Genomic DNA, 12,627 nt, shown 5'->3' with positions numbered 1-12,627 from the left:
GGTGCACACTATAGTTCCCATTCCGAAAAACAAATGCAGAAAAAGGAAACTGCCAATCTGAGGTCACAAACAGCATAGCTTCATACCAGTTTGCATAGGGAATACCAAATACAGCATACACAGTATTGCAAAGCAAATGGGAAATATGTATTTCACAAGTGGGGTGATAGGATTCACTTATTTGTTCTGCTGTAGGGCTTTTGTGAGTTGGTTTGGGGTTTTTTATGTTATCCCAAGTTTTTTTCTTTTTCTGCTTTGTGAGCTGAAAGATTCTTTCTTACTATGCAACAAAAGGTTGCTTCTTGCTTTAAGTGAGGCTTGTATTTCCAGTCACAAAATTATGATTACTTCTGCTTTCTTTTTGTCTCTTTGCAATCTGTGCATGTGAATACTCAAGAAAGCAGTGTTTGGAAAGAAATTTCTAACTCTGCTGAACACCAGCAAAATTAATGCAGGACAGAACCCGAAACATATAGTTGCTACCCTCTTGTTAAAATAGTCTATACAGACAAATACAGAAAACTGTTCTCAAAAGCACCTGCTCAGCAGTAGGTAGTAATGACAGAGTCTGACAAAGTAATTTTCTTGATTAGGAAGTTTTTTCTCACTCCCAACAGGCAGCCTCTCAAACGCACATTTAAATAGCTGTATTCTACATTGAATAATCAGCCATGACAATAAATGTGTTTGCATATACCAGCACTACTGCTGCTTTAGATAAGTATTAGCCTCTTTCTATTAGCAGGAGGGCAGTTTTCAGAAAAGCTGTGTCACCACCATTAGCATAAAAAGGCAATCACTTGTAGCATTTTATTAAGAGACTATTAGCAGTCAATGAGAAAATATAATCAAAGCATTTCTATCGTTCCAGTTTGCATTTTTCATGTTTTCCTGTCTTTGCAAAGCTCATTAAGCTGTTTTAAATAAACAACGACATAGTATTGAATATTCATTATTCCCTGTACAAAACATTCCTTGCAAATGCTGCAATTAATTACAGATCTGTCTTTTTATATAAAACTGCTTTTGACATTCTTTTTGATAAAATCTTTCTTCTTTAAAAAGAGAAAGAACTGATCTCTGAGTGAAGTTACTGCCTGTTGAATATTACAGTCTGTATTGAATCATATTCTAGAGGTGAAAAGCACATGAAACTTTTATATCAGCTGAGAAAAGTTTGTAATCTGTTAGGTCTCTGGTTAAATCTATCTATGGTGACATAAAAAGGAAATTTACTGACCATTTATTCTAAACTTTTGTATTTCTTACATTAAACAACTCAACATCTTTTTACTAATCAGATCAATAATCAGATTGGCCTGTTTAAATGATGCTAGCTTAATAGGAAACTAAATTTCTAGAGATTTTTAAAATATGGGCTTTTTCATAATCTCCTGTATATTCAGCAGGGGCTCCTCTAACTGAGTGTCAAAGATAGATGGGCTACGTTTCAGTTCTTCAGTTACTGCAAATTTTCCATCTGTCTGAAATTGTGGAATGTATGTTGGTGAGAACTGGGCTATGGAAAAGTCTAGGAATGGAATGGTATTCCAAATCCGTGCAGTCAGATACAGAAGTACGCAAAGATTTTGTTGAATTATGTTAAAAATAAGGAGGAAGATGGCTGTACCAACAGAAATTTTGAAGCTCATTTAATACTGATATTTAAGACAATAAGATAAAACATCACTAACATACCAAAGTTACCAGTAAGCATCTTGCACATATAAAAGTCCACACTGAACAGCTAACACAAGAACTTTTAACATGAATATCAGAGTACAGGAGTCAACTCACTCAGAACAGCAATCTGAGTTAAATTGCTTTTCCCCTCCATCACTGTTTTCCACTTGAAGTTTATTGTGTAAAATCCAAAAGGTGGCTCCTAGTTCTCATCACATTGCTGTTGTCAGTATTTGGTATCCCTTCAAAATTCAGTGTGATTTTAAAGAGATTTAGAACAAATCATCCATTCAAATAATTTTCTTCTCACTTTTCATAGTGTATATCCTAATTTTGTGTGTCAATATCAAGAGACACAGGGCATGTGAATAACTTTTGTATACAGAGAGAGAGAAAATAAATACTGTCAGACACTTATATCAAGGAGAATTAAGCACTTTGAGCCAACCTGGAGTGTTGACTGAAGTGATTTCCAAATAAATAAAATGATCCAATTTTGTTCAACCTGATTTTTTGTTTGTTTTGTTTTTTTGGTGTCTGAACTGAGAAGCCCAGTACTTGCCCAGGTCCAAAGATTTTATCTCATCATCTTAGATCAGCTGGAGAAACTAAGCTGAGAGAATGAGAATAACAGTAACAGTATAATGTGCATGATCTCACGCTGCATAGATGCTGTTATTAGAAATAAGTATCTGTTAGCTCCAGCTGCTCCTCATATTAACCAATAACAACAGATTCATTTCTTACAAAAGAAAAGAGTGAGACTCTTGAGGCATTTCCATATTTTTACATGTAATGTGAAAGAAACCAAGACAATTGTTAGAAAATATTTGCTGACAGAGCACAAAAATGCAGTTAGTGTCAATCACAGAACACTGCTCCAGATAAAAACACACAGTGCAGTAAGAAACAAAAAGCTAAATGTAAAATACACATTAATATGGTCAAAGAAAGCAACATAAACCTGATGTAGAATAGAAATATGGGTTGCCAAAAAGTGTGTGTACTTATATACTGTCTATATTATAGGGAACACCTGCCACTTAAAATGAGGAGACATTTCCTCCTCAGACCAAACCACCAGTTCAGTTTGAACAGGTATACACTTCACAGACACTTACAAAATTTGCAATTTTGATGTATTGTCTGGAAATTTTTTGCTGAATTACACTACACCAGTAAGAGTGCATTTTGTAAAGGATACACATTCAGTTAGTGGTTTTCTACCTATACAGCCCCCACATTAATTATAAAATCAAAGTTGAGCTTCCCCTGAGGTCTGTTCTAAAATGGAATAATAATAAATTCTTGAGTCTTTGGCATAATTCATACACGTTTTTGTAGTAAAAAAAGAAGAGAAAATAAAAAGGGAGTTTGTTTGGTTTTTGTTTTCCCCTCTAACGGAGTGGAAACGAAACCAGGCATCTTTTCTATGCTAAACTTCCACTTTCTCATTACCATGAGTAACAGCCAAAACAGAGTAGTACCATTCAGTAGCATTAGCAATAACCCTCAGAATCACAGAAGCATTTGACTGACTTAATTAGTTTCTTCTGTAAGAATTAAATTGTATTTTCCTCACAGAAGAATGTCTTTCTGAATTTTATTACAGTCTGGTATTAATATTTGAATCCAACAACCCCTCTAAGGCACAGCTGAATTACTTAATTTATTTTACCCCATAAAACACAGTGCAGCCCCCAAGTGTGTCTTTTCAGTGGGAGGACTGGGAGATGGCTAGCTATCTACAAATGAGCCAGACAGCAATATTGTTGTATTACATTCCATCATAACATTAATGTTTAAGACAAATATAAAGGAAACATGCTAAGGTACAACCTCTGGTGAAACAATATGCCCTTTTCTTTTACATCTGAAATACTACAGTTCACCAGTGGACACTGGACTATGCATTCAGGTGCATTCCTGAATTATCCAAATCAGTAAAGCCTGTGATGGTGTTTCCTAACACATATATGTAAGGACACAGTGACTCAAAGAATGCATGAGGGCCAACCAGTCTGAACTGGTTGCATTTCTCCTCCATGAACTGCCACACAATGCCACTGCCTCCTCCTTGGCATGCAACTTGACATGCTTTGTCTATTCTTCACACAACAGGCCTGGATACTACTCAAGAGCTCATAAAGAACTTGTTCGGCTAGGATTTGCCCCATACTGAACATAGTCACAAAATCTTCACATCTGCAGAGTCTTTGCCAATCCTTCTGTAGCTTCTTCCACGAGGTAAAACTAGTTTGCTGCACCTTTTTGTCAGTTATTTTCTAGTTATTACAATAGAAAGGAAGCATAGAACAGCTGAACTTCAGAATTGCATCTAGTGTGTTAAACCACCACACTGTAGTATCCCTACATGAGCGGATAGAGTGCACCCTTATTAAGTTTGCAGATGACACTAAATTGGGTGGGAGTGTCAATCTGCTTGAGGGTAGGGAGACTCTGCAGAAGGATCTAGATAGGCTTGATTGATGGGGTGTTAAAAAAAACCAACAGGTAGACATGGTGCTTCAGGAGATGGTTTAGTGGTCTTGGAGGTGTAGGGTTGATGGTTGGACTTCGTGATATTGGATGTCTTTTCTAACCTTGATGATTTTATGATGCTATTATTGTCCTCATGAGCTCTCATCCAATATCTCTGCTACTGGACTTTAGTAAATCATCTTTACATGGTAAAATATATATAGAACAGGTCTCAAGACTAAAACTGATCATTAATTACCAGTTTCTCCAGAAATTTATTTCTCCAAAAGTGTGTCTTCCAAGAAATCCACACACTCAAAGCGTTATTTCATGCACACCACTGCCTATTAGTGACTGTTTTTCTGCTGTTCTATGAGACTGGAAGATGTCAAACTACCACACTTTCTTAAACATAACTGCTACTCATTTGAGAGAGGAATTTAATACAGGGTATGAGGGCACAGTCCAGTAAAAAGAAGAATCCATGAGTTCAGCCAAAAATGCGTAAGCAAATAATAGCTTTGTGCCTCTGCTCTAGGGAAGATCAGAAAACATGGTTTTCAAGCTAATCAAAGGAAACAGAAAAACTGTAAGCAAAAAGGAACAACCTTGACTCTCAGAATAAAGTACTTATAACAAAATACTATCATCAGCACATAATTCAAGATGGTTTGGACCTAATTTTCAGGAGGTACAGCACTGAGCCAGGGAAAATCTGTCATGTATTTGTTGGCTGACCACAGCAAGCACAAGTGAATTATACCAACGCCTCTGCGTTCGCTAAGTGCTTGCACTGAAAAATCTTCTGGAATAACATTTATTTGAGAATGTGAATTACAGGTTTAACACAAGACCAACAAAACAACTACAAAACTGAAAATCAGGCTCCTGACATTAGGCAGGCTAACTGACAGGCCTCCAGGTAATGAGCCAGCTCTTGCAGTCCATAAAAACCCAAGGCTTTAGCTGTCACTGCAGGCTTTGGTTGTGAGGAAAAAGAGCAACAACCCTAAGGAGTGATAATGTAACTACCAAGATGCAGATGCTAGACAGACTCATACACAATATCAACTTATCCAGTACCACCTCCAGAAATAAAATACAGCATGAACTTAGAACAGTTATTCTCAAAGTATGAGGATGAAAAACTGTCACCTTTGTCACTATGAAACATAATTTCTACCCAGGCTCAGAAATGTTTGATATATAGGATGACAGAAGGGAGTTTCAGTGCTTCAGACATTCAGCTACCCTGCCTCTAATGTGTTCAGCTAAATCCATTTATCAAATATAAATTGTACCCTGACATTAAGACTGCTGTAACAACAAAGCTGGAAGTAATTTAGAGAATGCCTCTCTGTGCAACACAGGTATAAAAAAGCACTCAATTAATATGTTGCTGTCCCAGTTGCTACTTCCATATTTTTAATTTCAACTGATTCATGGGCTAAATTCAAGAATTTAACAGCTACAAGATGAACTATATATTCACTAAACTTATAGTAGTCAGTCTTTGACAATAGAAAAATACTGTGCAAATTTTTTTAAAAAATATTATAGGTGTTTAAAAAATAGAAGTAATTTAAAATATGTCATTAAAACAGGAACTACCTTACTACAGACCTTTTTTGGGCTTCAAAATGTTAATTACAGTTTAAAAACAACAACTTTGTGCATTCTAGAAGTAGCCACTTTGCCAATAACCATCATAATTACTTGTAAATTTTACCTTCAGAATGACTGACATAATGTTCTACTACATAAAATTCAAGTCCAGAACCCCACATCCCACTGCTTTCAGGAAGTGCAGAACTCAGGCACTTCTTATTTCTCCTAAAAGGTTGAATTTTACTGAATATTCAGGTCATTCTATATTGGTCTGACTTCTTCCCCTACAGAAGCATGCATTTGGTATTTGTAAACTGTGAAAAAGAACAACTGCTTTCAAGAGTTTAAATAACATTCACAACCTTTTATTTCCTAGCAGAAGGCAGGATGAGGTAGCCATTTCAAAAGAAGCAGTTTTGGGAATGCTGGAATAATTGGGGCTAGAATGGACCTCAGGAGGTCTCTAGTTTAACCTCAGGCTCAAAGCAGGGTCAAAACTCAATTCCCACATGCTTGTTCAATAGGGGGATTTATTTTTTTTTCTTTTAATAAGCAAATAGTTTAACTTACTTCAGTACCATAAACACTATTCTATAATTGACATAATTAATTTTTCTCATAACATAATTACAAGGCAGAATTTAGGTTGTTTACATTTAAACTGCATACCTAGATCAAGACATTTTTTAGTTGCTCTTAGGTTTATCTTTAGTTCTGAATTCCCAGAGGTTTTAGTACTTACCTTGTAAATATTTTTTATTCTAAAATTACTGTTATCTATTGCTATTCTATTTATATGGATCTTACAAATAATATTTACACTAAAGACTTGTGTGTGTTTATAGGCATTCTCACAAAGGAAAAGCATAAAAATCACAAATAGTAAAAAAAATAACAAAACTTTAGGAAGATGAGGTGTTTAATATTATAGTTGAAATGTAAATAATGATGCCAGATTTTTTTCAGACTATACTACTCTAGAGTCTCCAAGTCAAACGAATAATTATCACTGGGTATCCAGAGCCAGCCAAGAGGTGCCATCAGGCACAAAAACATAAGAGGAATTTAGACCAAATGACTCAGGCTCTTCATACCCATGGAACAGTGTAATGTTATGAGATTAAATATGACATGTGACAGTCTGTAAGATTTATATTTAGCTGGATAATTTAAGGATCTTTTTCATCATGTTAAACTAATTACATTGATCATGCAATCTGTTTTCATAACTAAGCAACTGTGAAAATCTAAAGCTTACAACCACACTTTGAAGGACTGAACACCTGGGCAAACGAGAAGGCAGCACAGCTATTGTGAAGCACCTTGAACTGATCTAAACCAAACTTTTGCTTATCATTACTTCCAACTTATCAAAATAAGACTGTCATGAAAAGCTAAAACACATTTTAAGAGTGCTATTCTATCATTTGTTTTTTAAAATTGTGTTTACAAGCTATCAGACTATTTGAAGATCCATTGTGGTAAGCTTTCAGCAACACTTAAAGGATGCAATTAAGCTTGCACTCAGTTTTAATTTAAATAAATGGTAGATGTATATTTTAAAATTCTTACAATTGTGCTGCCTGTTTAACTCATTAATTAGCTGAGGATGCCATAGAAATCTTGATATGAGTACTGTATTAAATATTTTAGTTATGCTAGTTTCTATTTCATGAATAGAATAAATATTACCGTGAATTTCTTGTTGAGGTTATTTAGAGTTGTCTTTCTTTGACACGAATACTGAGATACATTGCTTGCAATAAATGATGGCACTTCTGATTCAGGTGTATTCAAAGGAGCAGGCAGATCTTGTTCCTAAAAAATAAAAAAGGCAAGAAGGTTTGGTGACACACCTATCAAATAGCTTAAAATACAAAATAACCCCAAAATATGTAACTTTAAATGTGGTAAAATAACAACGTTACCATCTTCCTAGGAAAAGCACTTCACATTGGCTGAACTGACAATACCAGTTGATCTGGTGAGTACTTGGATTTTTAATTTTCTCTACTAAGTTCTTGCAGGGAGTTTTCAATGGTACTTTCATTTTTAAAAAAATAAAATGTCTCTATATGGCAAGTCTCTTTACTATTACTTTTGTTATTGGAGTAAGATTGAAAAACTACAAAGCTTTAAGGGTAGACAAGCTTGAAAGAACAGAGAGCTTTCCCAGAAAACACTAGATGATTCAGTAGGTCAGGGATGTTAGACCAAGAGTAGAGAGTAAAAAACAACAGCAAAAAGAAACAAAAAACACCAAACCACCACACCAAACCAGAGGTGCTGAAATATCTGACTTTTTTGATCCATATCAAGTCAGTGGTGGAGAAAAAAATTATTCCTTTAAGTTTAAAATAAAATTTTCCTCCTCTTCCAGGTAAAATGAAAAACAATTTTTAGTTTAAGTTAATTAAGCTAAATGTCTATTTTGGGGTCATCATAAAGCAAAAGAAACAAGTGCAAACAGCTATAGAAGGGTCATCTCCAACCTTTCATCCACCAGCCCAGTGTTCACCTTATAAGTAGTTTTTCACTGATCCCCTTCCATACAAGCTGATCCAATTCTGACATCATTTTCATGTGTTAACTGGAGCAAAGAAAAGAAGCCAAATACCAAATCTAGTTTCCCAATCACCCAACACACTCTTAGTCAAATTTTGTTCCATGCAAAATCAATAAGGATCAATAAAAAAGTCTTTGGGCAGCCTCTGTAGTAGGGTCAAAAGGGAATTCTCCTGAAAGGTAAGAAAAGCAAAGTCCTGTCCTCATTAGCCTAAGTCCTCAGCCTGTGAGAGTCCTGACCAGTGAACAACTGGTAAAAAACAACCCAGCACTACCCTTTCTGCCATTTTATACAACCAGCCCTTTAATTCCTTTGTTTTCATTATAAGTGCCCAAATCAGAAATACTTTGGAACCACCCAAAGAGTTTTCAGTATTTCTGTGATATTTTTTTGCTATTTGTCATTTAGTCTAAAACTTTTGGCAGATCTGTAAAAAATGTATTGCACTGCACTACCCAAAAACCACAAGGAAGTGGTTCAACAAGAAATATCACAAAGATACAAAGAGGAAATGTTGACCCTGATAATGGAACAATGAGCCCTTTGTCCCCTCCAGGCAGACACGCAGACATAAAGCTAGCATCTGTACTAGGCAAAACTATAAATATCTGAATGTGCCTTCATGCACATCCCCACATAAAAGTTCATGCTAAATTGCTTTTGTATTTGATATGGAGTAGTTAAAAAAATAGTATTCACACATCAAAAAAAAAAAAAAAAAAAGAATGTGCTTGTACAGCTGAAAGAGCAGTGACTTATGTTGCCGTTTTCCTGGTATACACTGAAAGCAAGGAAGCTGTTTTATGTATAAGACCACTCTGGGGAATAACAAAAATAGGTTTTAGCCAGAATCAACAGCACTACTCATCCACTGTTGCACACATTCATGAATTATAATTCAAAATTGATTTTAAATCATATAAACTATGATTTATTACAGCTACCATAGTGCTTGAAATGATAGTGCCAGCTGCAAAGACTGTGAATAAACTATGTTACTGAATAGAACAAATAATAAACTATTATCTTCACTAGGACATAAAGACAAAGAACAAGAGCCCTACATGTAGCATTACCTGGTATTGTGGATGACAGAAAAATTAACACAGAAAATCTATGTGCTTAAGAGGACAATAGACTGGCACATAAGCATCTTGCTCCTGCCTTTGCAAAGATATTGAACATTTTTCTTAATCAGCAATTGTTATGATTTTAATTAACAGCACTTGACTATAACAAAAGAAATTTATGCTAGAAACATACAGCAAAAAAAACCACCTTACAAAAAGTAATTACTATAGTTGAATTTATAGGCAATATTATGATGTCTGCATGCAAACTATAGAAATGATCTCCTATCATCAACAGAAGAACAGGATTTATACTGCTTTTTGGTGGGAAGACCAGATGGGATAAAATAATTTCTACAGATTATGGGACAAATCTAAAGTTTCATTCAGTAGCAATCGCACTGTAGAACAGGAAACTCACACTACCTCAAAATAATTTGTAGGACTGGGAAGAAGCAACCACAGATAAGAGGAGAAGATAAGCATTAAAACTCCTTTTTTTTTTCATGAAAATGAAATTATGGTACACTGGATAGAGGCAACCACTAAGAAATATCCAAATGTGTAGGTTAATTAAATACTAGAGCTAGTCAGTTTGTACCCCACATGCAGACTGCAGCAACAGTGAATGTCACTACCACTCTTTCACGGGAACATCTTCCACATGGCATAAGAACTAGCATGTTTGTACAGCAGAGCTTCTTAGTTTCAGAATTAATCTTCTAGGGGACTACTTTGCTATTTGCCAAACTATTATATTTTTTTTAATACTCAAAACAAAGAAATATAATGACATAGGAAAATAACCAAGAGAGAGAAAACGGAGCAGCAGTGAATAAGGTGTGCAAATACTAGAGGCTGTGTCAGGTCACATTACTCAACAGCCAGCAGCTTTGTAAAGTCCAGACAGAATTGATAAAATAATAAAGTCTGCTGATATCCTGCATTTTATGAAGAGAAGGCAGCCAGTTTATAAGTTTCATTTTATTTTCTGGGAAACTCTGTCAGTATGAAGGATTTCTTCCATTAGCTAGAGCCTCTCTCTTTCACAAGGCAACACAGTGAGACACAATGGAAAATGTTAAATATTAGTTGCCTGTCACATGATATTGCATGGGCTCAAAAGATGCAGTAGTTCCCTTTCCCAGCATGGAGATAAATCTTTTGTTCAAGGAAATAAATTTGCTTTCTAAAAAATTAACTAACAATTTTGTGTTCTCACTGAGAAAAAGGCAGAAGAGGTACAGTCACAGCATAGGTCCTAAGGCTTCTGAGGATGCCAACCCATTTATGGTTCTATTCTTTTCTTTTTATCCTCCTGAACACTTCCCCTCTGCCTCTTTCTTGCCTATTACCCAGAAAACAGCACTGCTTTTCTAGCATCCCTTTAAAGCAGATGTTTGGCTACCACGTTTCCATAGCCTATTAAATTAAATTACAACTATTAACTATAAAAGTCAACTGTTACCAAATGAATCCACAAGAATTCAGATCATCTTAGCTCTGGTCAAGCAGGCTTTTATAATTAATAAATCACTAACGTCTCTCAGATAATTCGCAACCACAGAAAGATGTACTTTACTGAAAACTGTAATTAATGTTAGCTAATAGTCTGTAACTCTGCCTTTATTCCTTTTGTTTTGCATGGAGAAGGACACTTCTTTAGTAAAATATTAAAACAAATGTCCTGAACAAAGACAACCTTTCAAATAAGCTACAGTTAAGATCTGAAATATCAAATCTTACTGCTATTTACATTAATTGGAATTTTACCACTAACCTACATGTAGACAAAATTTCACCTGAAACATTCCTCCACTGCAATCCATTGATTTTCCTCAAAGCCTTCATAACGGATCTTGAGTTAAAGGTTCGTTAATTTAGTTTGATTTCACATGACTGATATAACGGACCAAATCTGTCTTCAGTAAAACTCCAATTACATTACATTATATATTAATTCAGTCTGGTATTTAAAAGAAAATTAACATTTACTTCAGTCCATCCTCGTTTTTTAAGACACAAAAAAACCAAAACAATTATTTTTTAATTTGCTGAACTTGAATAATCCTCCCTTCCATGTTTGCTTCACAAGACTGGTCTTAACTATAAGCTTTAAAGTTAATGGTACAGCTGTCACTGGCTTGCTTATCACTCTCTACATTTATTAGTACAAAATCTTTATGTTTCAATAAAAACAGAAGTTTTTACTTGCAGAGTCAGTCTCTAAGTATAGCAACAATCTCCTGACAGTGTTGCTTTGTCAGAAGTTTTTGTTCCAGCAGTATTCCAAAAGGACTTTTATGCACAAAAGAAAACTAAGGTAGTTCAACTTGCAGTAGCCTTTTCACTGATTTTATTATTTTTTTTTCTTAAGTAAGCTTCAGCATCATTGGAAACGTTTTGGAGAAAGACAAAGAATTCCTTGCTTTGAAGAGAAAAAAAAAAAAAGTGTGAAAAGATATTTTCAGACATATCTGCATCTATAGGTCTTCATGCAGTGTAGAAATTAAGAATGTGCATAAGCAGTAATTTGGTTTACTTTGAATCCTGATGGGAAACTCTATGCAAAGTTTACGGGATTTTGCTCATGCTTTAGATTGATAATTCTTGTTTAGGGAACTACTGTGTGTTCCCAGTATTTACATTTTTTTGACCTGCTTGCCTGTGAGATTGTAATGCAGTATTTAGAAGGTTTTCAGGTTTTTTCTGGTTTGCATTAATTTCTTTGGTCTATTCTCCCTCCAGCAGGTTCACTGAAAATATCACAAATATAGTGCAAAAATACTTTATTGAAATGTTTGCAAATATAAACACATATTCTGTCATATAATTACGTTGACTGAGAGTGACAGCTCCGTCTGGTGTATTCATTCCTCTGCTCTCCTCAGAAGTGTTATTAAACAGTAACTCTAATATATGTAAAAACCTGGAAAATAGCTTCTGGCAATGAAAGATGAGTGAAAAAAATAAATAAGAAGCTGTAGTTTTTCTTGAGGAAGAGTGGTATTTATGAATCATTTTTCATAATCTAAACATCAGGATGAAGAAACAACAGACAATATTGCTGTTAAATATACAGGCATCCTCTGCCCCACTGGAGGACACACACTAAGGATTCTGTCATGGTCCCACTATTTACAGGTTTCCTACCTACCGTTTGGCAGGGTGGGTGACGGTTCACAAGGAATCTGATCCAGACCCTCAGAAATCAGCAGG

General features: G+C 35.1%; 1 protein-coding gene across 1 annotated transcript in view; it reads right to left on the bottom strand.

Moving 5' to 3' along the window:
- Positions 1–12,627, bottom strand: part of DNTT (DNA nucleotidylexotransferase) — a 73,160-nt gene that overhangs the window by 56,834 nt on the left and 3,699 nt on the right. The window contains exon 3 of the mRNA XM_010000049.1: positions 7,465–7,590. Within this exon, the coding sequence (XP_009998351.1) occupies positions 7,465–7,590 (126 nt within the window). The remainder of the gene's footprint in view (positions 1–7,464; positions 7,591–12,627) is intronic.

This window comes from Chaetura pelagica, unplaced genomic scaffold, assembly GCF_000747805.2.
Source record: "Chaetura pelagica isolate M959 unplaced genomic scaffold, ChaPel_1.0 scaffold436, whole genome shotgun sequence".
Classification (NCBI taxonomy): domain Eukaryota; kingdom Metazoa; phylum Chordata; class Aves; order Apodiformes; family Apodidae; genus Chaetura; species Chaetura pelagica.
Note: the sequence above shows the minus strand (reverse complement) of the source record. Positions and strands in the feature narration are given on the sequence as shown.